Source organism: Podospora bellae-mahoneyi (assembly GCF_035222275.1).
Source record: "Podospora bellae-mahoneyi strain CBS 112042 chromosome 1 map unlocalized CBS112042p_1, whole genome shotgun sequence".
Classification (NCBI taxonomy): Eukaryota; Fungi; Ascomycota; class Sordariomycetes; order Sordariales; family Podosporaceae; genus Podospora; species Podospora bellae-mahoneyi.
This window is the reverse complement of record NW_026946359.1, coordinates 868,535-892,216: the sequence shown is the minus strand read 5'-3', so window position 1 is coordinate 892,216 and position 23,682 is coordinate 868,535. Positions and strand designations below refer to the sequence as shown.

The 23,682-nt window shown below is 52.4% G+C and overlaps 9 protein-coding genes across 9 annotated transcripts; 6 read left to right on the top strand and 3 right to left on the bottom strand.

The window, feature by feature from the left end:
* Positions 1-188: 188 nt before the first annotated feature.
* QC761_103090 (uncharacterized protein) lies at positions 189-3,475 on the bottom strand. Its single transcript, XM_062873555.1, has 3 exons — positions 2,521-3,475; positions 2,203-2,466; positions 189-2,149 (listed from the first exon to the last, which is right to left on the bottom strand). The coding sequence occupies exons 1-3, from the start codon at positions 2,629-2,631 to the stop codon at positions 323-325; spliced, it is 2,202 nt and encodes a 733-aa protein (XP_062736602.1). The 5' UTR covers positions 2,632-3,475; the 3' UTR covers positions 189-322.
* Positions 3,476-3,688: 213 nt separating this feature from the next.
* Positions 3,689-6,388, top strand: COG4 (Golgi transport complex subunit 4; the record flags this gene model as incomplete). Its single annotated transcript, XM_062873554.1, has 2 exons — positions 3,689-5,116; positions 5,165-6,388. The coding sequence occupies exons 1-2, from the start codon at positions 3,824-3,826 to the stop codon at positions 6,386-6,388; spliced, it is 2,517 nt and encodes an 838-aa protein (XP_062736601.1). The 5' UTR covers positions 3,689-3,823.
* Positions 6,389-6,777: 389 nt separating this feature from the next.
* QC761_103075 (uncharacterized protein) lies at positions 6,778-7,811 on the top strand (the record flags this gene model as incomplete). Its single annotated transcript, XM_062873553.1, has 2 exons — positions 6,778-6,888; positions 6,949-7,811. The coding sequence occupies 2 exons, from the start codon at positions 6,778-6,780 to the stop codon at positions 7,351-7,353; spliced, it is 516 nt and encodes a 171-aa protein (XP_062736600.1). The 3' UTR covers positions 7,354-7,811.
* On the bottom strand, positions 7,398-8,010 carry QC761_103070 (uncharacterized protein; the record flags this gene model as incomplete). Its single annotated transcript, XM_062873552.1, has 2 exons — positions 7,398-7,657; positions 7,905-8,010. The coding sequence occupies 2 exons, from the start codon at positions 8,008-8,010 to the stop codon at positions 7,398-7,400; spliced, it is 366 nt and encodes a 121-aa protein (XP_062736599.1).
* A 392-nt stretch (positions 8,011-8,402) lies between these two features.
* Positions 8,403-10,085, bottom strand: QC761_103060 (uncharacterized protein; the record flags this gene model as incomplete). The annotated part of the gene is made up of 3 exons (XM_062873551.1): positions 9,772-10,085; positions 9,650-9,709; positions 8,403-9,593 (listed from the first exon to the last, which is right to left on the bottom strand). The coding sequence occupies exons 1-3, from the start codon at positions 9,808-9,810 to the stop codon at positions 8,403-8,405; spliced, it is 1,290 nt and encodes a 429-aa protein (XP_062736598.1). The 5' UTR covers positions 9,811-10,085.
* A 337-nt stretch (positions 10,086-10,422) lies between these two features.
* On the top strand, positions 10,423-12,195 carry QC761_103050 (uncharacterized protein; the record flags this gene model as incomplete). Its single annotated transcript, XM_062873550.1, has 1 exon — positions 10,423-12,195. The coding sequence occupies one exon, from the start codon at positions 10,423-10,425 to the stop codon at positions 12,193-12,195; it is 1,773 nt and encodes a 590-aa protein (XP_062736597.1).
* A 914-nt stretch (positions 12,196-13,109) lies between these two features.
* Positions 13,110-14,194, top strand: QC761_0002820 (uncharacterized protein; the record flags this gene model as incomplete). The annotated part of the gene is made up of 2 exons (XM_062871772.1): positions 13,110-13,946; positions 14,019-14,194. Exons 1-2 carry the CDS (start codon positions 13,895-13,897, stop codon positions 14,192-14,194), a joined length of 228 nt encoding a protein of 75 aa, XP_062736596.1. The 5' UTR covers positions 13,110-13,894.
* Positions 14,195-15,275: 1,081 nt separating this feature from the next.
* Positions 15,276-22,200, top strand: QC761_103040 (uncharacterized protein; the record flags this gene model as incomplete). Its single annotated transcript, XM_062873549.1, has 4 exons — positions 15,276-15,511; positions 15,743-16,466; positions 16,663-21,972; positions 22,036-22,200. 4 exons carry the CDS (start codon positions 15,276-15,278, stop codon positions 22,198-22,200), a joined length of 6,435 nt encoding a protein of 2,144 aa, XP_062736595.1.
* Positions 22,201-22,645: 445 nt separating this feature from the next.
* QC761_103030 (uncharacterized protein) lies at positions 22,646-23,655 on the top strand (the record flags this gene model as incomplete). The annotated part of the gene is made up of 2 exons (XM_062873548.1): positions 22,646-23,037; positions 23,244-23,655. The coding sequence occupies 2 exons, from the start codon at positions 22,646-22,648 to the stop codon at positions 23,464-23,466; spliced, it is 615 nt and encodes a 204-aa protein (XP_062736594.1). The 3' UTR covers positions 23,467-23,655.
* Positions 23,656-23,682: the final 27 nt, after the last annotated feature.

Sequence of the window (23,682 nt, the reverse complement as noted above, 5' to 3'; positions counted from 1 at the left end):
TCAACCTCACACCCACACATTCCACAACAGCTTCCGCCAGAATTTCTCACTGAATATATCCTGAAACCTTCTGTAGAAACAAAAACCGGGAAATTGGGATAGGGATAGAGGACCACAATTTGGATTTTGGATCAAGCAGAGCATACACACTGTTTTTATTTATTTATTTATTTTTTTGGGGGGGTTTTTTTGGTTTTCGTTGTTACATATGTATCCTAAAAACACATTGAAAACTACGATATTTAATAGCTACCCGTTCAAGTCAATACGAAACAAAGTCCTGACGTAAACACACACCTCAAACTGCTGTACAGCCAGCTCTTCAGAACGACAAAATCTTCTTCGCTTCCTTCAAGTCCTTGATCTTGCGAGCCAAGTTAGCCCGCTGCTCCTTGACACTCGACGACTCCCCAGCAATCGCATCAAGTTGCTCGGCACCAAGCCCAATCACCCAGTCCTGGGTGAAGACCCTGAGCGGAGTGTTGGAGCCAAAAAGCAGGTGGGACTGAACAACCTGAGTCCAGACGTTGTCGACAAACCGTTTCCGAGCAACGTCGTAGTACGAGCTTAGGCCGTCGTGGAGCTGCTCGGCCACATCTTGTATGTTGGATTTGTCTCTAGTCAAGCTGCGAACTTGGCCGATGGTGACGGTGGCATTGTCTCCGCCCGCTTGTTCTGCCTCCTGCAGTGTCGCGAGAATGTGGGAAGCTGCTCTGTCCGCGTGGGCCTCTTGACGGGTCCTGTTGAAGTGCTTGTTGAGCGTGTAAGGATTGAGCTCACGCTCAACAGAGAGGAGGTACTCGAGAAAACCAGTCGCTTTCTTGTATCGCTCGAGCACCTCCTCTTGGATGCATGACCACAAGGTATCCCGAAGCGTGCTATCGGGGCACACGATGCTGAGCGTGTCTGTGATGAAGCGCTGGACGATCATGATCGCGCGGCTGGTAAAAGCGCGACTTATGATGGGCCATTTACTGGATTGCTCTCTCCATGCACTTGCCTGCACTGCGTTGGTGTAATGACCAAGCTCCATGCCGCGTGATCGCACATAAAGATTTGTTATCCAGTCCATGATACCATCTTCTGGATCCTCAACTTCGTACCTGTCACTGATGATGTCGTCGAGCTCGGGAAACTCCTCCGGGTCAAGATCACGAGTTGCGGCCCTCAGAATCCTCTTTGCATTCGCGGCAGGCGATGTCTGGTTGGGATTCATGGGCAGAAAATCCTCATCAACGTCTTCGTCGTCGCCATCGTCATAGTCGTCGGTGTCAGAGTCTTCGTTCTCAAAGTATCGGAATGCAGCCTTTTCTTCAAACTCGCGACTGAAATCTTCGGCAAGGAACGCCATGAGGGTGGCGAGTTTGAGATGGAAGGACGCCTCAAATGCCGGGTCATGATGATAGCGAGCCTCCAGGCTCGCCTTTGTCAACTCCTGGAACTTGTCTGCGATGTGGCTCAAGAATATCCGCTGTTCGGTATCAGTGCCACGAGCGGGACCGAGCCCATCTCTCTCCTTTTCCGCGCGACTGAGCATCTCGCCGATATCCTTCCTCAACTTGGGAAATTCACGCTTCGCCATCTCGCCCAGCAGTTCACCCAGTTTTGTCTTGAGTGCGCGAACACCAACTCTCCCCCTGTCAAGGCGACGCCAGGGGTCTTCGTTGAACATTTGTTCGCGGGACTCATAGCCAGAGTCGTCTTGATCTGCGCCACGACTCCTCACGACATAATAGCCCAAAGTCAGCTGCTTCCTTTTGTTCTCGACGATGCTGCAAATCGTATCTTTGCCGCTGGCCTCGGGTACCAAATCTGGCTTTGTGAGAATACCGAGGGTCCGTTCGCCCTTCTTGTCGTACTCCTCCGCGAGAGTCAGAATCTCCTGATTAGCGATATCGATGTTGCAAGGCAAGACTGCCAGGATGATGGTCCGGTTATCTCGAATGTAGTTGGTGACCATATTCCGAACCAACAAGATGTCCTGTTTGGTAGTGACGCCCTCAGTTGAGTTACGAAAGATACCGGGAACGTCAATGACGGTCAAATAGTCTTCCTTGGGACCGCAAATCTCGATCTTGAGGATGTCCTCACTGAAGACGGTTCCGCCTTTGGCAGATGAGCTCATTCGAATGCCCATTCTGGCGTTGACCTGGATAATTTGTCAACACACCGAGTGGCTCGTATGAGGTATGGTAAGCTTACCTCTTGCAAAATTGCCGGAAATTTGGCGCGCAAATCCTCACCAGACAGGGCACTGCCATGGTACGCCTCGACATGGCTTTTGTGTTCATCGGATGAATTCGGACCAGGAATTATAGTGATGTTGACATGAGTTGAATGATCGCGGCGTTGGGTAATCTGAGTGGCGTAACGCGTGCAGAGTTCAACATCACGCGGGAACGGAATTCCAGTCAAACTCTCCAGAAGAGATGATTTGCCAGAGCTCTGGTCACCCACAACAACGAGCTTATCGACATGTCAGCTTCGCCATGCCGAACAAACTGAAGGGGGCATACGTACCTGGGGCAGAGGGACATGCTGGCCGATATTCCTCTCGCGGAGCTGGTCGATTTTGCGAAGGAGGCTCGGACTAGCAAGCAGGTTGTCTTGGGGAGTGCTTTCCTGTTTCATGGTGAATGATTGGGATAAAGTTGGTCAAGCCAAAGACACAGGGGCACTTGTTTGAGGCGAGATGTGCGTTGCTGCCTGCCTTGTCGAACGGTGGGTTGAATCTGAAAGCTTCGGGTCGAGGTCAAGAAGGGCGCGATGTTCCCATCATATATAGCCGTAAAACACTCCAAGAGTCACACATCAGGGTAGAATTTCCTTTGAGAAGTCAATGGATGCGTATTGGTGACATTTCCGTTTGAGATAGACCTTTACCGTCATGACAGATCCGGTGCGCGCTCTGGAGGGCCATAGCGGTCCCGATGTTCCTAGATTATGCAGAAGTCAAAGAATGGCGATAAAAACATGCGACATTGAGTAGGATATCTGCATAAAGAAAGAGTAAACGGATGGGCAGAGTGAAGCGAGGCAGACATGGATAGAGACGAGGTTCTGTTTGCACGATATGAGCAGTTTTGATTCGTTGAGCTGGGGGCATATCGGAAAGCGGCCGCTGTAGGCCTCAATGTTGAGATGGGCAAACACCAGACCCCTCATTGCATTGGTCCTAAAGCCGGCGACTATTAAGGCTGACATCTGCCTTTTGCCGGCGGACTGTAGGCCTCACCCAGAAGCCTCGAGTTTGGATGCTATTCAAGTCGGTGAAGACACATGGGACAAGGAGCAAAGAGTCTGCACCGAGCCATTTCTCACCACTACCACAGAATGCAAGGACGATGCCAATTGAGACATTGCGAATAAAGGCACACAGCGAATACTTGTTGTTTAGGTAGAGTGAGACTTGGGTGCGAATGACGCTGTGGTGGGTGCAAGGATTAAAGAGTAAGAAATTTGGTTCAAGTCTGGGTTAAATCAAAGTTGACTACAATTCCACGGTGATGGTCTAGTTATATAGCGGTTGCTTTCCTGTCTAAAAATGGCAAGCACGCCGGGATATCTTCCGGACCGGAAGGAGCTACCGACACGGAGGAGGTCAAGCATCGGCGTGGTCGGGTGTCTCAACGGCCGATAAAGTGGGGCGCTAGCTACCCCTGTCCCCAAGCTGTGTGCCAAATTGGCAAACCCACAACGCCCAAACTGCCAGCCCGGTGTCAGCGGGGCATCACTGGGTTCATTTACCTTGACGGGTTCCTGACCAACCCCCATCCCGGTGCGCAACTGACTGCACGAAGAGCGATGCACCGATACTATTCCAATGTCTGCTTTCTCCAATGGCGCCGCTACGACGACCAAAATGTCTGCCACCGCGTCTCCTAATCCCGCCCTAACCAGCTTCCCAACCCTCAGCACACCAAAACCAACCACCAATCCCGCCAGCACCAACCCATCCACCGTAATCCAAAATGCCACCTCCCCGGTCGAGATCCGCGCTGCCCTTGCGGCACTTCACACCCGCGAATCCTCCCTCACAGACCGTCTAACAAACTTGCTTTCCTCTCAAGCAGACCTCACCCGCTCCCTCTCCCGCCTCGACAACCTCCGCGCCGGGCTCGGCGCCCAGGTGATCGCCTCCCGCGGCATAAGCAACAGCATGCTCGCGTCAGCCTCCGAAACCGCCTCTCACCTCTCCAGTCGGGTCCGCACCCTCGATTTGGAGAAATCTCGGGTGGAAGACACGTTGCGCGTGGTGGAACAGGTTGCCGAGCTGAAAGCATGTGTCGCAGGCGTGGTGGGTAGCATGGGCGCCCCTCAGGACTGGGAGGCGGCAGCTGGGTACATTGCGCGGGCTTCCAAGGTGCCTGAGGAGATTGTCCGAGGAGGCTTCGCAGCTGCAGTGGTGCCGACTGTCGAGGTGCCTGACCCCCCTTGGGTTACCCTCGAGTCGGCAAGGGAGAGCTTGTGTAACTTGTTCTTGAGAGAGTTCAGGAAGGCTGCCGAGGATGGGGATGGCGCAAGGGTGACGAGGTTTTTCAAGCTATTCCCCCTGATTGGGAGGGGTGATGTTGGGCTGGATGTGTATGGGCAGTATGTCTGCCAGGGTGTTGCGGGTACGGCCAGGACGGTGCTCAAGGAAGGCGCTTCTACGGTTGGTGGGCAAGGAAGAAAGGATGGCTTCTTTTTTGCCAATGCCCTCACAAGGTTGTTCGAACACATTGCCCATATTGTGGATGGGCATGGGGCCCTGGTGGAAAAACATTACGGAACCGGGAAGATGGTCAAGGTTATCGAAAGGCTCCAGATGGAGGCAGATGTGCAGGGAGGCATCATCCTGGATTCTTGGAGCGATGAAAGGACCGTGGATAGGAGGCTGACTGATGTCAGAAGTTATCCCTTTTCGTTCCTCGTTCAGAGCTTCGTTTCTCAACCAAATCGAGGCTTCGGAGGAACACCACGAGTAAACTCGCCTGCTGTTGGCGGCACCAATAACGGACGCCAGAGCGAGGATGAGGGGGTGGACATGAAGGAAGTAGACGCCTTGCTGAGCGAGATCGCCGTAATGCTTGGAAGGTGGTCTCTGTATTCTCGTTTCCTCGCTGGAAAGTGCAGGGTACGTCTTATTATGAGTCTCATGGCAGTGGGATACTGACAACGCCAGGAACCGGAGTCACCGGACGATGCGCCACTCACTATGCCCGAGGTCCTCACCAAGTCTAACCTGGGTCGAAAAGTCTCTGGGAAGCTAGTATCACCCTACAATGAGCTCACCAAGTTCTTTTTTCGGCGCTCTGTCGAAAAGGCCTTTCAACTGGACGAGTTCCCTAGCGGACTTACGCTTAGACAAAACAAGGCGATCGAAAGCAACCCACCGTTCATCATCTCCGCTGTTGACGACGTGATGTACATCGCCAAAACCGTCATCGAAAAGTCCATCTCCACCTCCCAGAAAGATGTCGTCAAGGAGGTCATCCCCACGATCCAAGCTCTTCTCGGTACCGACTTTGTCGGCCTGATCCAGCGCAAGATGCGGGACGAATACCTGCCCAAACCCAACGTCCAAGGCGGTTTCCCCCCAGAAGACAAGATCATCCCCTTCATCGTCTTAATCAACAGTCTCGACGTGGCAAACGAGTACTTGGAACGGATCGTATCCGGGATACTGAGACATCCAGAAAACCCACCCGCAGACTCCCAGCAGCCGTCATCAGTACTAACCGCCGCCTTCCCCTTTGCCAGCGACGCCAAGGAAATCGTCACCCGCCTCCAGAACCTCAAAACCTCGTTCCACCTCAAATCCAGCGAGCTCATCAAGGCGGGCATCGAAGCCCTGTTTACCGAGGTAGTTTATGCTCGTCTCCGGCCTGTCATCACCTCCACCTTCAGCGACGCAGATTACACCATCTCCACCGAGGAAGAACTCACCGAGCTCGCCGCGCAGTCAGATAAGACACTGGAGGAATACCTCGAACAGGTTCCGCTGACATTTGAGCTCGGATGGGATGCGCTGATGAAGCCCATCTCACGTTTGTTGACACCAAAGACGTACAGCCAGCTCATGGACAAGACTGCTGGGTATTTGGCGCAAAAGGTGCTGGAGAAGAGGGTGTGGAGTTATGCCAAGGCTGGTAGGGCGCTGAGCGCGTATGGTGCCATCAGACTGGAAAGGGACGTCAACGGTATCATTGGCGTGGTGTCCAAGGGTAATTACGGAGTGAGAGAGGTGTTTGGCAAGGTTGGGCAGATCTTGATGGTGGCGAACATGGAGGAGGAGGAGTGGGAGGAGTTGGTTGCTGAGGAGGAAGAGGGGATCGATGGGGGGATGGTGTGGGTTTTGACTGAGGAGGAGAAGTTGAAGGCGAGGGATATTGTGAGGGAGGAGTGATGCAGTCACAAGTAATTGGGCGTTTTGATCAAGGCTGAGCGGTGGGGATGTTTTTGACTGTTTGATATACTGTTTAGACAAAATTTTGGGTGGCAGGCTTCTCTTCTTAAAATATGTAGAGCGTGCTAGGAATTTTGGAGATGAATTTCTGGAAGGTGTGGTGTTTGTTGTATTGTTCCTGCTTGCTGCGCACAGAGGATATGCTTGCCCCGCATTCTGATGGGATATCTCTCGACTTCCAACGGTTTTCAGCCGCCCTCCTCATCCTCCTGATGTGAGACACCTTGTTTGTATTCTTGTAACCTACTGAATTGCTTCCTACGAGATCCAGCTTAGTTTGTAACATCCATTCTGCGGTACATATCACCACCTCATCTTATATAACAACAATGTCCTCCCTCAACCCTCTCGAAACCCCCGACGACCACCTCCGCCGCTGCTGGCGCCAACAATCCTGCTCACCCTGCCTCTCAGAGAACGCCTGCTCCTGGTGTCCCTTCGTATGTTTCCCTCCACCCCCCTCCTTCTCCCACCCCTATACTCACCCACCCACCCGCCAGACCCAATCCTGCACCCCCAACACCCACCCCCTCCCCCTCCTGGCCCCCATCTCCCAACCCGACATCTGCCCCCACTGGTCCGAACGCTGGGAGGTCCGCACCCAGCCCCTCGGCTGCAACATGTCAGCCATCACCGCCCTCTCCATCCTCCTCTCCATCCTCTCCACCATCCTCCTCGGCCTCCTAGCCTGGACCACCACCGTCGCCTACCGCCGCCTCCGCCGAGCCGAATGGGACTGGACCCGCGCCTCCATCCCCTTCAACCAACCCCAGTTCTGGACAAAATGGCACAGCACCAGTGGCCGATCACGTTGGGCCTCATCAGTAGCACCATCATCATCATCATCACCAGAAGAACAACAACCGCTGCTAAACTCCCATTGGGATAACGTATATCGCGGATGATAAAAACTTTCTCTCTTACTGTATTGTAAATACGGAAACAAGAACTAGCCAGAGCTAACAGGCGGAATAATCGCGACCTCATCCCCCTCCTGAATAATCACATCATCCTCCCCTTCCTCAGGAACATCCACATACGCCAGGTTAATCGTCACAAGACTATGCCCCAAAACCCCCTCTCTGATACCCTTGTACCTCTCCTCTAACACGTCACCCAGTTTCCTGAGCGAGAGCGGCGCGGGAAGCGATTCGATGTTCTTGCCCGTGAAGGAGGTTGCGGTGGCAAAGTAGAGGATGGTGAAATTCCCTGGGGCGGCGGGCTTGGGTGTAGCAGACATGATCAACTACCTACTAGACTTTCTTACAATGTTAGCTTCTTGACAACAAAATAAGAAACCGTCAACAACAAAACATCATGGTGGGGTTATTGTCAGAGATCTTGGTGATAAATTGATACAGCATACTGAGACTCAGATAATACATGCATTTTTGTTCATCATGATAACCCACTAAACCGATGTGTTTGTTGAGGTGAAGAGGGGGAAAAAACATACCAAAGTAGAGTGGTGATGATGGTTGAGGGAGGGGAAGAAGAAAACTGCCCCTCTTCAAAAAGATTTTGAGAAAAAATCTTTGAACAGCTAGCTGCTGCTGCTCCATCACGTGCGATGAGCTTCCATGGCGATGTTCGAGGCCGTTCTCCTGGCTCTCGGAGAGCTCTCAATCCATTGCAATCAGCGTGCGATGCGAGATGAGCAGCTTGCAACACTGCCTCTTGAACAATTGCTTTTTTTGGGATGTGAAAGAAGGAAAAGTTTGAAGCTCAAGGGAAGCTCTTGGAGAAATTTATGCTTTGAGCAGGGAGAGCTTGGTGGAGTTTGATTGGCTGAATGGAGACCCATACATAACGGGCATTCGGCCCCCGCTTGCCGACGGTCTGAGCCCCACTCACCCGACCCTATCACGGTCAGCACTGATATCTGTAGCTCGGATGATAGACAAACAGCATTGATGTGTCATAAGCATGGGTATCACTATGGCATAATGCTCGCTCAAGACAATTTAGACATTTTACCCTCCAAGTCCTTCACCCACTCCGAGATCACCCCCATATTCTTCTCCCTCAAGGCACTCGCATCGTTGATTATAACCTCCAACTTCTCCAACCCTTCCCTCCATTGCTGAATATCTGTGGCCATCTCGGCCTGCTTTTGCTCCAGCTGAGCCAAGGTGTCAGATGCCGTTGCGGCATCTGCGTGAATCATCCTCAACGACCTGAGGCGGTCCAGCAGGGGTGGAAGCAGAGGGCTCAAATTTTCGATGGTCGGAATCATACTGTAAAGAGCATTGACTTTCGCAATCTGCTCCGAGTCTTCGGGTGTGGCGCCTTCGCCAGATGGTGCCGCTCCCGCAGATGCCAAAGCCTCCTGAGCTTGTTTGGCGTTTCTACGGGCCTTCTCCAGATTCTCCGCCTCCTGTGTCAAGGTCCTGACCCTCCTGCTGATGGCATCTAGAGTGGGTGTCGAGGCTTCAGACAATGTTGAAATCTGCTTGTGAAGGTTCTCAACCAGGGGAATAATAGCTCGGGGAAGACCATTCGAGTCAAATTCCGGCATGGCTGCTGAGCCAATACCCAATGCCTTCTCCAAGAACACAAGCCGGCGGTCAAAATCGGCTGCTTTAGCCAAAGCATGCGTTTGTTCGTAGTCGGGGGCATAGGTAATAGTATAGCTCGCAGTACCCTTGATTTCTCCTGCTGGCTGCTCGCCAGCATTGGTGATCCGGGGGGTCGGTGTAGCAACCGGTCGAGGAGCCAGCGGCTCGCCGAGTCTAGCCATTTCATCCAGAGTTTTGCTCAGAGACTCAATCTCCTGCTCTTGAACACCAGTCTCGTCCGTAGTTTCGTCCGCTGCTGCCTTCTGTTTGCCGTACTCCTCCTTTGCCTCCTCAATTTCGCGCCTCAAACGCGCAATCTTGCGCGCCAAACTTCCAGCATCGTCCTCGTCGCTCAAGTCGCCCAGCTCTTCGGTTCCATCATCCAACACGCGGTGTCGTCTGCTGGACGCTTTGTATGACTTTCGCTTGCCATTGACACGGTCTGAAAAGTCAACCCCTGAGGGATCTACGGCAGCCGGCATGAACTTTGACCGAGCTTGGTCTATCCGGAGTCTGGATCGAGAGATGGCGGCGGCATCGTCGTCGTCGTCATACTCATTGTCAGAGGCTGATCGCACGGTTGTAGGCTTTATATACCGTCAGCACTTGGATTCCACGAATTCCCCAATATCCAGCAACTCACGGGAATGGTAGAAGTATCATCAGTAAGCTCGGGGGTTTCGTAAATATCGGGCGCGGAATCCTGGCGTTTTGATGTTCAGTTAGCTTGGCCGGCTTGTTTGTGGCGGGCGGTGGCTGAGTTACCAAGTCTGGAAGTGCCGCATATTTCCTGCTGGAAGCCATTGTGCTAGTCTATCATTCCCTTTACTGTCGGACTTTCTGGGCGCTGTTGGCTGTTCTAATTGCACTCTGGGAGCAACCGCTTCGTATGGTTGTTGACAGTGGATGTTGGGACGTCAAACAAACGGTTTCCCGCCTGGGCTTAGCTGGCGGTGGACAGGGGAGCTGGTGGGGCCCGATATTGTGGAACGTTGTGGGCCAGCGAACTTAAGATCCCTGCACGACGCGCTCCCAAGTCGCGGCTTGCAAAGAGCATCTTTGATAAATTTCCACAAGTGAAATCTACTAAGGTCTCCGCCAAAAACTGCTGCTGCCTGTATGTCTCTGGATCGGTTCAGGATCAGTTTCAAGCGAGAAGCATTTCGAAATCGTTTCTAGAAAATATTCCTATTTGCTTCAGCCTGTGTGTAAGTGGTCTCCCACCATTTCTCAGGCACGCTTTGTGGGTGCTTTGTAGGTGTTGACCTATTTCGGAAGTTCTCTTTGACATGGCATCTAATCGCAGACCAGGATGATATCACGCCCTGCGGTGGAAGACACTTGTGAACAAATCATATCTGGGGCAAAATTCTAAAATACCGAACTTTCAGTTTAACGTCAAGGCTGCGGTGCGAGATGGTCACCAATCCTGGGAAGCCAAAGGTCAGGGTACCCTGGGGTCTTAGGAGCCGCACAGTTGGCTTGTCAAAAAGTGGCCAGCCGCTTCCCCAATTTATGAACGGTCAGGCCATATCTCAAACTTCGCAGGAATCTACAGCCAGACGCTTGCCGGATAGCCCACCGACACCACGCCGAGGTAACGAAAGGGATTCCTTGATGCTCCCGGCTCCTCTCTCATCCCCCCAAAGGGGCTCTGATGTCGAAGAACTCCCTCATGATCCAGGAGCAATAACTAGTTCTCCAGTAGGCCAGTTTGCTCTAGACTCGCCAATACCAAGTCCCTCGAAGCCCCCAGAGAACTCCTACCAAGCAACCGCTCGGCGAAGTAAAACTGCTAGGAAGGCAACGGAGTCCATAGATAGCTCTGACGACGATGGCAACGACAGGATAGGGAGAGGCCATATTCGTCCCACCACCTTCCGAACGCTCGCTCAGGACGCCTCGGCAGCTGTTTTGGTATTCAGTGACTCTAAGATAGTCATCCCGAACTCAGGAGCAGCACCTAAGCCCAAAGACGATGTCCGAACAGTAGGAGAGACTACCGAGAAGCCAATATTTGACCAACCTAACCCCAGAAAGAACCAGAGGACATATGGCGGAAGGAAACACGGCGACGGTGGATCAGGGGTATTTAAGAAGCGAAACCGCACCTCGACGTCTCAACGTGAGTCTAAGAGGCACAAGAGTTACCAAGATGACGAAAATCACGACTCCAATCACTCAGGTGATGAGAACAAAGCCTTGCCTGAGGCTCTTCCAGCCCCTGACTCCAGCCCAGGACCCCCTACGATTTTGACTCCACATCACCTGGGCAGTTCTCCTTCGAAACCACGAGGCAGCCTCCCCAACAGAATATCAACGCTAGACGAAACACCGGAATCAGCTACACAACTCCCAGTACATGGAATACCGGATCTCCTCGACAGCCCACTCAGAGCAGACATCGACTGGACCACAACCCCAACAGCAGCCACAAACAGAGGCAGGACACGGGAAAATGACAACAACCACCTCAACCGATCCTCACCAGTCACACACCAGTTTTCCCAGCCAGGATCCCCGCTATCGGATGCCCCTTCCTCGCCAATAGAACTCCCTCCCATCCTCAAACCGTCCGTCTGCCCCCTCTGCAAAGGAGAAGTCGACCGCGACCTCCTTGCCAAATACGAAAAGACCAACCCAAATCGCACCGTCCAGTCCATGCACATATTCTGCACCGGACACAGGAAAGACACCGCGAGAGAAGCCTGGGAGTTGAATGGCTATCCAGACATTGACTGGCGGAAGCTCAACCACCGGATTGAGAAGCTCTATCCTTTTATTCGGTCTATCCTGAAGGGGAAGCAGGAGTCGCACTACGCTGCGCGGTTTCGGGAAAGTATCAAGGGAGGAAAAAACAAGACGTTGCGGACGTCGAATGAGAACTTGACGCCGGGGTATTATGGGATCAGGGGGCTACGGCAGATGTCGGAGAATTTGATTCACGAGTTTTCTTCGGTGTTGAGGAAGAGGGCGTTGGAGGATGGCTTGATTGGTGCGAGAGGGTATACGGCCTATCTGCAGGCTGTGTTGGTGCCGGAGTTGGCGACGAGGTTGGTGATGGATGATATGAAGGTTGGAGAGGAGGAGGCGAGGGAGATATTGGAGGGGAGCAGCTGGGTGGGGGACATGTTGAATGATGAGGTTGCTGATGTGGTTTTTGAGAGTGATTCGGAGGAGAGTGATTAGGTGGATGTGTGGTAGGATGAAGTGGTTCAAGTGTTTCTTTGCATGTATGGAAGACGGTGATGTTGCTGGTAATTGTGTTTGGTGTTGTTGGGCTGGCTGTTGTATCACGTGTATCACCATTCTCTGGGAGAGGGGTCTCACTATGTCGAGATATCATTGCATTATTTTCTTATTTGCTTCATAGCACTTACATCGATCGATATATCAGCTCAAAGCTTTACTGCTCTCATACGCCTCAGTACATAATCATGCCTGATGACATGCTCCCATTAATCCATTTCCAAGCTACCCACCTATCCTTTTTTACCAAAGCACTGACCATATAAAACATCGGACGAAAAGCAGGAGTTTCAACGCACACTCCTCCCTCGGCTGGAGAAGCACTGGGAGTGTGTTTCGCGCACGCACAAAAAACATTCCATTGTTGTTTGTTTCAATGTGTTTCGACGTTTCAGGTGGTTCGGGAAGTAGAGTACACAATGAACCGAAACAACTGAGGTGGGGTTGGGTTGGGTTGGGTTGGGGAAACAAGACTTTTTTGTTTGTCAGTCTGTTACCAGAGATCATATATTTTTGGATATGATGAATGGAATGTGGATATATCGGATGTGTCAGCGGCAGTAGTGTGGCCTGTCGGTTGTTGTAAGTGATATGTATGTAGTCTTATTTTATGCATTGCATTTCTTCAAGAGCTTTGCTTGCATGCTGTAAGTGAGCTAATGAAGGGTGGGCGACACCGCTTTTTTCTCATGTATTTTCGATATGCTCATCTTTGCATTATCTGCTTTTGGCATACCGAGAATGTATTGTTCTTACCTCTCGCGACACGATACCCCCCCATCAGCCATCAAAAAACGTTTACCTTATTCATCATATCCAGTAGCCTTACCTCGTCTACTGTAACAACCCAACCCCTCCATTGGTATCCCTGATGCAATGCACTTGACTGAAAAAACTCCCCGGGTGGGATGGAGGGGTAGGGGGATCTTCAGGGGTCCTGTTCAGAGTTGATCCCCTTACCTTACCCCACCAAACTCAACGTGGCTTACTGGGAACCACCTAGCCTCCGGCACCACCCCCCGCCGAGCAAAGAAACCCGACAATAATGCGCCGATGCTAGCCCTGTTTCCCGCTCCCGTTTTATCCGTCGTTGTGTCGCCCGGAATGCCTCCGGTTCCGCGCCCAAAGTTCCGAGAGACGTTTTCGCCGTTACTGACATCCGCGTTGGGATATCTTGGCTGCTTTAGAGGCTTGAAGTTGAGGGGTTGACGGAGCGTGCTCTAAGCACAGTGCGGGGTGAGCTTTGATATCAAATCAAGAGCTGGAGCTTGACTCATCACAAAAGAGCCACATGACGGTACGCCCAGGGCGCCGAGAAGGAAGGAATTATCACCTCGGCTTTTGGTAATGGGAAGAAGAGCTTCCGAGAGGGGATAAAGAGCCCCTAGCTGAGATCCCAGAGACTGGTGGGGTGTCTCAGCGATCGGGGGCTCAAACATGGATTCATTGTTCTCAAATCGATCTGGGGACCGGGGCGGGCGCGGCACCTTGGGAAGTGCGGTGCCATGGGCGTAATAAGGGTCCAGATGTGCCTGTTCCAAGGTGTCGAGAAAGTGGGAGTGTGGCGGTCTGAGAGTTTGTGTGGCTGGTGAACGACAAAAGAAGATTGATTGTGCCTTTTGGGTATAGTTAGGCCCAGATGGGAACCGAGAACAGGCTCTCTGACAGCAGTCTCTCGTCCGATGCAAGTGGTGAGGTGACCGAGATGGCCATTCCGTACTCTTCCGTATATCAAAACCAGCCTTCTGACCAATATCTCTCAGAAATCCCGACTGTGACCGACATTCAGATCTGCGATTTGGGGTTAGGTATTTTTACCATTGCAGGAGGCGCCAGAAGCGCCTTGGCAGATGGGCAGCCGGGAAATGCACAGTCCAGATGCGCTTGGCTATTTCTGTATGAGGCTGTTGGGTCCCAAATTGCGTTGCTCGTCAGTTGATGCCGTCTAACGATGCGCAATTTTCCCTCGCATTTTAATTAAAATAAACCATCTTGTTATCTCGCAGGGCTGGACGCGTGGCAGCAATTACCTCAGAGCAGGGCTTGCTCTTATTTGGTTGAAGGGATTCAGGGTTGAGTTGACTGCCCGGGGCCATGTTCCGCGGGTGCGAGTCCGTGCTGGAGGGTGGATTCCCGTCCAGCCTTGAAAGCGCACGGTCTTTTCAGATTTGGTGTATCAATCGAGGTTCGAGATGGTTGTAAACGAAGAGCAGAAGATTCAGTGAGAGATACATATATCACAGGATATGGGCATCGCCAGCAACTTCTAGACCAAGTACTGGTGTACACACTACTGCTCGACTCCTCGATATCGGACAATTGTTGTTGGGAGGTTAGGTAGGTATAATGATCGGCGGGATTCCAATTGGTGTTTGCTGGGCCATATCATTGAAAGATTTTTGCCATTTGATGTCTCTGATCAGGCCGTTGGTTAGCATAGGTGATGGGATTCAGGGTTCCCCACCCCGCTGATGCTGTGCGCACACAAGAAATGCAGATGGAGCCTCTCCGCACCGCCCGCCCGGACGCACACACAAGCGCGCCCCATGCCATGCTGCTGAGTGCGCCCACAATCCACAGAGGTCCCGGGGCCACAGATCCACAGCAGCCGATGCCCACCAGAAGTGCCCGCCTGGGTGGGCGTCTCACTCACACTTTTCGCCTATTCGCACCGTCATTCTCTCGAGACAGGATCCCCAAGAACTGTCCGCCACTACTGAGGTGCCTCGCCGAACTGAACCCGTAGGTAGCCTTGATTTCCACACTTGTTGTCCCCGCTCGCATATCCATATACTCGGCACCGCTGTCAGCCTTCGCAGCCATAGCATCCACATCCACATCAACACCAACACCTCAGCCCGGCCCATCTTCCATCCCCGACGCCGACGACCTGTACTCCTCAAGCGACCGATCCGGCGGGCATGACCTGACAGACTGATAACCCCCGAGACGTGGAATGGCCGTGGTCCGCTAACGGTTGATCGGTTCCCTTGTTCCCGCTCGGCCTGTTGCTGGCGACAATGCCCCGGAATGACGCCAGTTCCCGCTTCAGCTCTATGACGGGCTCCAGCACCGACAGTGCGAGATCCAACATCACTGTGAAGCCGCTCCCCTCTCTCCCTCCATCGGCGTCATCCTCTTCTCCTTTCGCCGCCTCCTCAAACCAAACCAGCAATGCGTCCTGGTCCGCTTCTCATGGCTCGCGCAGGGCTGCCCCCTCGCGCCTCAAGACTGACGAGAACGGCCAATTAAGTCGGTGAGTCCATGTCTCGCACTTGATGCCAACACGCCGTCTGAAAAGTGAGAGAGTACTGGCCGAGTTGAGACCACGCATCTATCCGAGACCGCCGCCGGCTTGCTCTTTCACTTCTCATCCCTGACCTACGCTACCTCTCTACCTCATCCCGCTTGCTCCCTTTCATTCCCCAAAGTTGCTTCTTTCCCCGCGGTCCCCGGACGAACACGAACTGACGGGTGCCTTCCACAGGTCTTTCAAGGATTCTGATGCTCAAGTCTCGCCGACCTCCACCTCGCGCCTTGCGCTTTCGCCTTCTTCCATCACCTCCAGCAATTCCATTCGCGAACACCGAATGAGCGACCTGGCTGACTACCGACGCGACTTGGCCATCCTCGACCCCGCCGGAGGAAGGGCATCGCGAACTCAACAAAACAACCCGTCCTCTGGCTCTCTAAGTCAGATCGCGCCCTGGATGGCGGCCGCACCGACGCCGGCTAGTTCAGGGCCGTTACCCACTAGCTTTTTCAACGACTCGACGGACAACCTGTCACTTAGCTCGCAAACTTCGCCGGGTCTCCGCAATGCCACAGCGCGACCGTCCCAAACGACTACAGGGAGTACTGAATCCCCAGAAACCTTGTATTTCACCGATGAAAGACGTCCGTCGATTGCGAGCATCACCACAACTGCAAGTAGTCAGGGCTCGAGGGCCAGTGGTGCCAGAGGCGGGATTCGAAAGCTCCAGGGGTTCTTCGGAGAGGAGTTTCCGGGTCGTGATTCCTCCGAAATCAGTCTCTCTCATCCCATCGTGGGGAAAGAGCACCGCTCGCATTCTTACAGCCATGCACGGCCACATCGGGATCGCAACTACTCCAATGCCACAGATCACGGCAGGGACGCATCACCGGCCTCCAGGCCTCGAACACCCGTACCGAAGCCAGAAGTTGTGCCTTTCCTGTATCAGGAAGCTGACGTAGGTTTAAACCCCACATCTGGTCTCGGCATTCTCAAGCTACTACCCTACAACCCCTTCTCATCTTGCTACCCCTACCATTGCACATGTTTCTTTATTTGACCCGTGCAGTCTTTAAACCCACAGCACCTCACTATTATCTTCCGAGTCCGTGTTTACCTTGCGGTTCTTCGTTTACCTAACCATCACATCCTAGGATATCGCGCGCTACGGAGAAGCACCCGTCCGAGACATCCTGAGTGGGCCGGATCGCGAACGCTTCGTCAATGATAGCTCCCAGCAAAACAATCCGCCAAAAACGTCGGGTTCGGGCCGTTCCGGACACTCAATTGGTGTGCATTTGACCGGACACCATCACAGACACAACAAGAGCAACGAGGATCCTCGGTCCCTTCGGCCATCTGTCAGCCGGGAAGACTCGACGATAAGCGTTCCGAAGGATCGGAACGGCTCCTCCACCATGTACGGCACCCGGTCCCGCGCACAGAGTCCCGCTCCGAGCACAACCGGTAGTTATTGGGGCCACAAGAGCGGTAGTACCGACGGCCAAACCTCACCCGGTCAACCGAAAAAGAGCTTCCTTGGACGGCTTGGAAGAAGGCTCAAAGAAAAGGACGATGCTCCAGATCTGAAGAAACTCGGTCCAGCGTCCCAGTCCTCTTTACATTCCCGGCCCTCCCGACAAGAGCTCTCCAAAGCTGACGGCCAGTTCGCGCGAGGTGCGGACGGGAAATACCAGCCTGATGTTCGGGATGGTATTCGCCCGGATCCTGCCCGTTCAGCTAATGGACCTCAAACGTTCAACAAGTTTTCCCTTTCCAAAAAGGCCCCTAGAAGCAAGATGCAGGATGACCTGGACGAAGCTATTGGCCCCACCGATAGGCAAGATGGCGGCACCGTGTTTCACCTCGACACCAATCTTAATAATATGGATGGTATTTTGAGCAAACCGGCGCCGCTCACCCCCATGAACGCTCATGAAATCTTTGACGAGGTCGGCTCAGGCAAGGGATCAATCAGTTACCCGAGTTCCAATGGGGCATGGAATGCACCGGACAGCTGGGCTGTACTGCGAGATGACGACGCCGGGGCCCAGCTCCCAGACACAGAGGACATTGGAAGCCCGCCGAGGCCGGAGGAAAAGCAACACAACTATTGCATCCGGGTGTTCAGGGCAGATGGCACGTTTGCGACCCTGCAGATGCCACTCCTGACGAGCGTCTCAGAGCTCATCAACCAAATTGTCAAGAAGTCATACTTGCAGGATCCGGATAAATTCAAGCTGGTCTTGAAGAAACATGATCTCTACAAGGTTCTCCAAAGCACCGATCGTCCACTGCTGCTACAAAAACGGCTCTTGGAACAAGTGGGATTCGAAGAGCGTGACAGGATAGAGGACATCGGCCGCGAAGACAACAGCTACCTGTGTCGATTCCTTTTCTACCCCTTCACCGACACCAGCTATGAAGTGATGGATCAAATGGAGTTCCTTCGGTCCCAGAAAAACAACCACATCGACCTATCAGGCCGCAGCCTGTCTGCCATTCCGGTTCAACTCTATCCAAGGGCGAACGAAATAATCTCTCTCAACTTGTCCAGAAACTTGTCGCTCCAAGTCCCGCGAGATTTTATCTCGGTGTGCCCAAATCTCCGCGACATCAAATTCAACAACAACGAGGCTCGAGCTTTGCCCAAGAGCTTCGGATATGCCAGCAGACTCACCATGTTGGATGCCTCAAATAACCGTCTGGAGAGCTTGGAATCTGCGGCTCTTCACAATCTCACCGGCCTTCTCAAGCTTAACCTGGCGAACAACAAGCTCAAGCAACTACCGAGAGAGTTTGAAGCTTTTGCTGTGCTTCGAACGCTCAACATATCCTCCAACCTCTTGAATAACTTCCCTCCCTTCTTGGCCAAGCTGGAAAATCTTGTGGATCTCGATCTGAGCTTCAACACGATCCAAAGCCTACCAGATAATGTCGGCCAGATGACGAGTCTCGAAAGGCTTGTCATTACCAACAATGAGCTCTCTGGTTCATTGCCCCCATCTTTCAAGAACTTGCGCAGTCTCCGTGAGCTGGATATCAAGTACAACGCCATCTCTAATATTGACGTGATCTCCCAGCTGCCCAAACTAGAGATTCTTTCGGCCACCCGCAACAACATTTCCCAGTTCAGCGGCACGTTCGAACGGGTCAGAAGCATCAAGCTGAATTGGAATCCCATCACCAAGTTTGAGATCAAGGCCCCGGTTCCTACCCTCAAGGCTCTCAACTTGTCCAACGCCCAGCTTGCAAGTATCGACGAATCGTTCCACAACATGTCCAACTTGGAACGGTTAGAGCTCGACAAGAACTACTTCGTCTCACTGCCCGCTCACATTGGTAATCTTCGAAGGCTCGAGTACTTCAGCATTGCGCACAACTCGGTAGGTGAGTTGCCTCCCGAGATCGGATGCCTGACCGAATTGAAGCGGCTGGATGTTCGGGGCAACAATATTCGAAAGCTTCCCATGGAGCTGTGGTGGGCAAACAAGTTGGATTACCTCAACGCATCCTCCAACGTGCTGGAGAATTTTCCAAAACCCGCATCCCGCGCACCCCATCCTCCTGGAGAAACAAACGGCAATACGAGCTTCCCAACTGGCAGAATTGGACCACCAACCGGCGCCCTGTCTCAGACACCAAGCGCCGAGGAGCTCAACGATTCTTCAAGACGTCCAAGTCAGGCTTCGAGTAGCCTGCTCAGCGTTGGGCCATCTCCCGTTCCAGGGGGTGCTGACAGGAAGAGCTCTATGGTGTCTGTTTACGGGAAGGGTGGGCGAAAAACCTCCGTCATCTCCAGATCAACCACACAGAGCAGCACCGCCCTGGCGACGCCGACAGCCAGCTCTAGGAAAGATTCGAGCCATACACAGCGACTAACTAATACCTTTGCCGGATCGCTTCGATACCTATACATGGCTGACAACCAGCTCGACGATGACTGTTTCGATCAGCTGTGTATGCTGGAGAATCTTCGTGTCCTCAATCTTTCCTATAACGACTTGAGCGACATGCCACAGCGTTCCATCAAGTCCTGGCCACAACTGGTGGAGCTGTACCTGTCAGGGAATGAACTTGCAAGTCTGCCTGCCGACGACTTAGAGGAGTACAGCATGTTGCAGACGCTCCACATCAATAGCAACAAGTTCACCAATTTGCCTGCCGACATTTCTCGAGCCAAGAAGCTCACTGTTTTTGACTGTGGCAGCAACTCTCTCAAATACAATATCGCCAATGTGCCGTACGATTGGAATTGGAATCTTAATCCCAATCTTCGGTACCTCAATTTGTCTGGAAACAGACGGCTGGAGATCAAGCAAAGTTCCGTTCCCACGGCAGCTCAGAATCGCGAGCAATACACCGACTTTGGTAGACTAACCAATCTTCGAGTTTTGGGTTTGATGGATGTGACGGTTCTCAACTCTACACTGCCTGATCAAAGCGAGGACCGCCGTGTAAGAACGTCTGGCTCTTTGGCAGGGTACATGCCCTATGGCATGGCCGACACTCTGGGAAGCAAGAACGAACACCTCTCCACCATCGATCTTGTTGTCCCGCGCTTCAACTCGAATGATTCGGAAACTCTTTTGGGTTTGTTTGATGGCCAGGCGCTCAGTAGTGGTGGCTCTAAGATCGCCAAGTATCTCCAAGAGAACTTTGGGCATATCTTCTCTCAGGAGTTGAGGGACCTGAAGAATACCGAGAATCCTGCCGACGCGCTGAGACGGTCCTTCCTCTCACTTAACAAGGACCTCATTGCCGCCGGAAACACGCACACCGAGGACAGGTCTTTGATGGTGCATCGCGGCTCGACGGCCCCTCTTGTCCTCAGCAGAGAGGATCTGAACTCGGGTGGTGTCGCCACGATTGTCTACATTCAGAACCAGGATCTGTATGTCGCCAACGTTGGTGATGTACAGGCAATGATCATCAAATCAGACAGCACCCACGTCATGTTAACAAAGAAGCATGATCCTGCCGACCCCAACGAGCGCACGCGTATTCGAGAAGCTGGTGGATGGGTATCTCGGAACGGCCGACTCAACGATCTTTTGGAGGTATCACGAGCCTTTGGCTATTTGGAACTGATGCCCGCTGTCCAGTCGGCACCAAATATCGAGAGACATACGATCGGCGAGCATGATGAGATGATCTTGATTGCAACCAGAGAAGTGTGGGAGTATCTTCCAAAAGACGTCCTTGTCGATGTCACCCGTTCGGTGCGCCAGGATCCAATGCGTGCAGCTCAAAAAGTCCGAGATTTGGCCATGGCGTATGGGTGCTCTAACAAGATGACGGTCCAGATGCTGGGCGTTTCCAACCTTAAGGCAAGAAGGGAGCGCTCACGGCAGCACAAGGGGCAGAGCATGCCAGTCTACGCCTCACTTCAAGACGACGGCGGCTCATCAACTGGCATGAGGAGAGCCCGAAAGGCAAGGGATGGCCCTCTGGACTCGACGCTTGGACGACTCGATGCAGAGGTGCCTGCTCCCACAGGTCTCATTGCTATTGTTTTCACAGACATCAAGAACTCGACACAACTGTGGGAAACGTATCCTGAAGCCATGAGGACGGCCATCAAGAATCACAATGAGCTTATGCGACGTCAACTGAGGACCATTGGTGGTTTCGAGGTCAAGACAGAAGGTGACGCTTTCATGGTCTCCTTCCCAACTGCTACGTCAGCGCTCTTGTGGTGCTTTGCCGTCCAATGCAAGCTGCTCCACTTGGACTGGCCGGCCGAACTCTACAACTCGGTCAATTGCCAACCAGTGTACGATCGTGATAATAACCTGATCTTCAAGGGTCTGTCGGTGCGCATGGGCATTCACTGGGGCGAGCCTCTCTCAGAACCTGACCCCGTCACTCGCCGGATGGATTACTATGGCCCGATGGTCAACAAGGCCAGTCGTATCTCGGCCTGTGCGGATGGCGGACAGATTGCCGTGTCTTCTGACTTCATTGCGGAAATTCAACGGTGTCTCGAACACTATCAGGAGCCGACGAGCTCGGCTGTTGACCTCAATGAAGACAGTTTCGCGACCGCCATCCGGAGTGAGCTGCGCAGCTTGAGTGGGCAGGGGTTTGAAGTCAAGGACATGGGCGAGAAGAAGCTAAAGGGCCTGGAAAACCCCGAGTTTATCTACTCACTCTATCCCCATGCACTCTCCGGCAGAATCGAGACCCACAGCAAACACGAGAAGGAGCAAGCCCAGGACCTCAGGGAGATCAGGCCTGCTATCTTGAGCCCCGGGAGCGAGCTTTCGGTTGAACCAGATGACATATGGAGTCTCTGGAGAGTGGCTCTGCGCTTGGAAATGTTGTGCAGTATGTTGGAAGATAATAGCAAAGCGCTTCAGCCACCAGAGACAGGTCTCCTAGACAGGATGAGGCAACGGGGAGGAGAGGTGTCGGAGGACTTTTTGGTCAACTTCCTGGATCATCAGGTTAGCCGGATCGAGGTATGTTTCTTGTCTTGGTTTGAACAAACGTAGTGTTGTATGATGCATGCTAACATTATGCAGACCTGTATCAACACGATATACATGCGTCACCTCGTCTCGCAGAGCAGCACAGGGTCCAATTTTGGCGCGTTGCGGGGACCGATGGACGAGGTTCTCAAGGTGGTTGCCGAGCAGTTCCAGCTGGTAGCTGAGTACAAAGCGCGGTATGGTGACGTCCGTGCTTGAGTTGGCGATGCCTGCCTTGCTGTCCTCGGTTTTTTGATGCTTTTGTTTTTTGGCTTGCTGTTTCTACGCACCTTGTCATCCAATACCCCGGAACCTATAAAGTGTGGCTTTTTGTTGCTCTTGTTTCTCCTCTATCCCTCCTTGCAAGGCAGGTGGGCGGTCGTGGTTTCGATGCTGCGTTGGACTTTTGAGTTTCTCTCCAGCCCTGCCATTGCAAAGTCGATTAATCCTCTGATACTTCTACAACACGTATTTACGGCACACACATCATTACGTTATATACCATTAACCAGTATTGTTGCGGCAAACACCAGCAAGGACGGATAATTCTTGGGAGAAGAGGAGAGCCTCTAGAAATCCGTTTGGCTTCCAGTTAGTTGGTACTTTAGCATTTTTCTTAATATTTTGGAGGGGCTGAAGAAGCAGCAGACGGGTTTTGTTTCGAATGGATGGACGGAAGGGTTTTGATACCGTATCGGGCAAAACAAAAACGGATGAATCTGGCCTGTTGGTTTTTTGTTCTTGTTTTTCTTTTCTGCAAGTCTTTTTGGTTTATCTTTTTTACCACTTTGAAGTTACAAGTAACGGAGCATTAGCATGGCAAAAGGCGGGCAAAGCGATGGATTACACACACTACACTCAGGATGGACGGGCTCAATTTCTACACCCTTTTTCTTTTTGCAACAAAGCTAACATTCGGTTTATCAATGTGGGGTTTTTTGTCACACATCAAGGGGAGTCTTTTCCTGAAACACCGTTGGTTGAACTTTCTCTGGGCTGCTGGACTGGAACTGGAACTGAACTTTACTGGACTGGGATTACAAAGCATTGTGTCAAGTGAGGCGAAGGTTTTCATTTTTACGGCTTGTTTGCTGGTTTTGTTTGTTTATTTAGCGATGAAATTCGTGCTTTGACAGCTGAAAACACCAGTGCTTGTTAGGCGTGCGTTGCAATCGTCGATTGTTTTTTTATATTGTTCTTTTTGATCACAGCAACGCACTCTTAAAGATCAGGGATGAGACTAACACCAGTTGTTATTACAGCTTTTCCCAGCGCGTGTACTCGTGCTTGCGAGATTTTCTGAGTGCAGGCTATGCATTGCTGCATGTCCTGGACACGGTAGAGGAATCGAAGAGCCTTTGGAATGCGGAGGAATGGCGGTATTATGATTACTTACCTGATCTGGAATACAGGGTGGTGAGGGTGCCTGCTAGTAGGGTTGGGTATATGGTGCCGCCGTCGGAGTTGGTTTGTCTCGCGGGGTGAGTAATGGGACGGGTGATGAGTGACAGAAGTTGGTATTCACAGAGTTTTGTGGTTCTTGTGTTACTATCTCTGTTGTTGTGGGACTGAAATGTAACATTTAGCATGTATCGATGTATGTTGAGGAGTAAATAAACAGGTTGTTGATGGACTGAGGATGTTTGCCAGCACAATTTCAGGGGTAAATAGGGGGATGAACTCCACTTTCCTCTTATTCCA

What these genes read in the sequence shown, in the direction of transcription:
- QC761_103090 (XM_062873555.1), bottom strand. Translation starts at nt 2,631, where the DNA reads ATGAAACAGGAAAGCACTCCCCAAGACAACCTGCTTGCTAGTCCGAGC. An exon ending in AGCATGTCCCTCTGCCCCAG is followed by an intron (nt 2,467 to 2,520) that starts GTACGTATGCCC and finishes CATGTCGATAAG; the next exon opens with CTCGTTGTTGTGGGTGACCA. An exon ending in TTCCGGCAATTTTGCAAGAG is followed by an intron (nt 2,150 to 2,202) that starts GTAAGCTTACCA and finishes CAAATTATCCAG; the next exon opens with GTCAACGCCAGAATGGGCAT.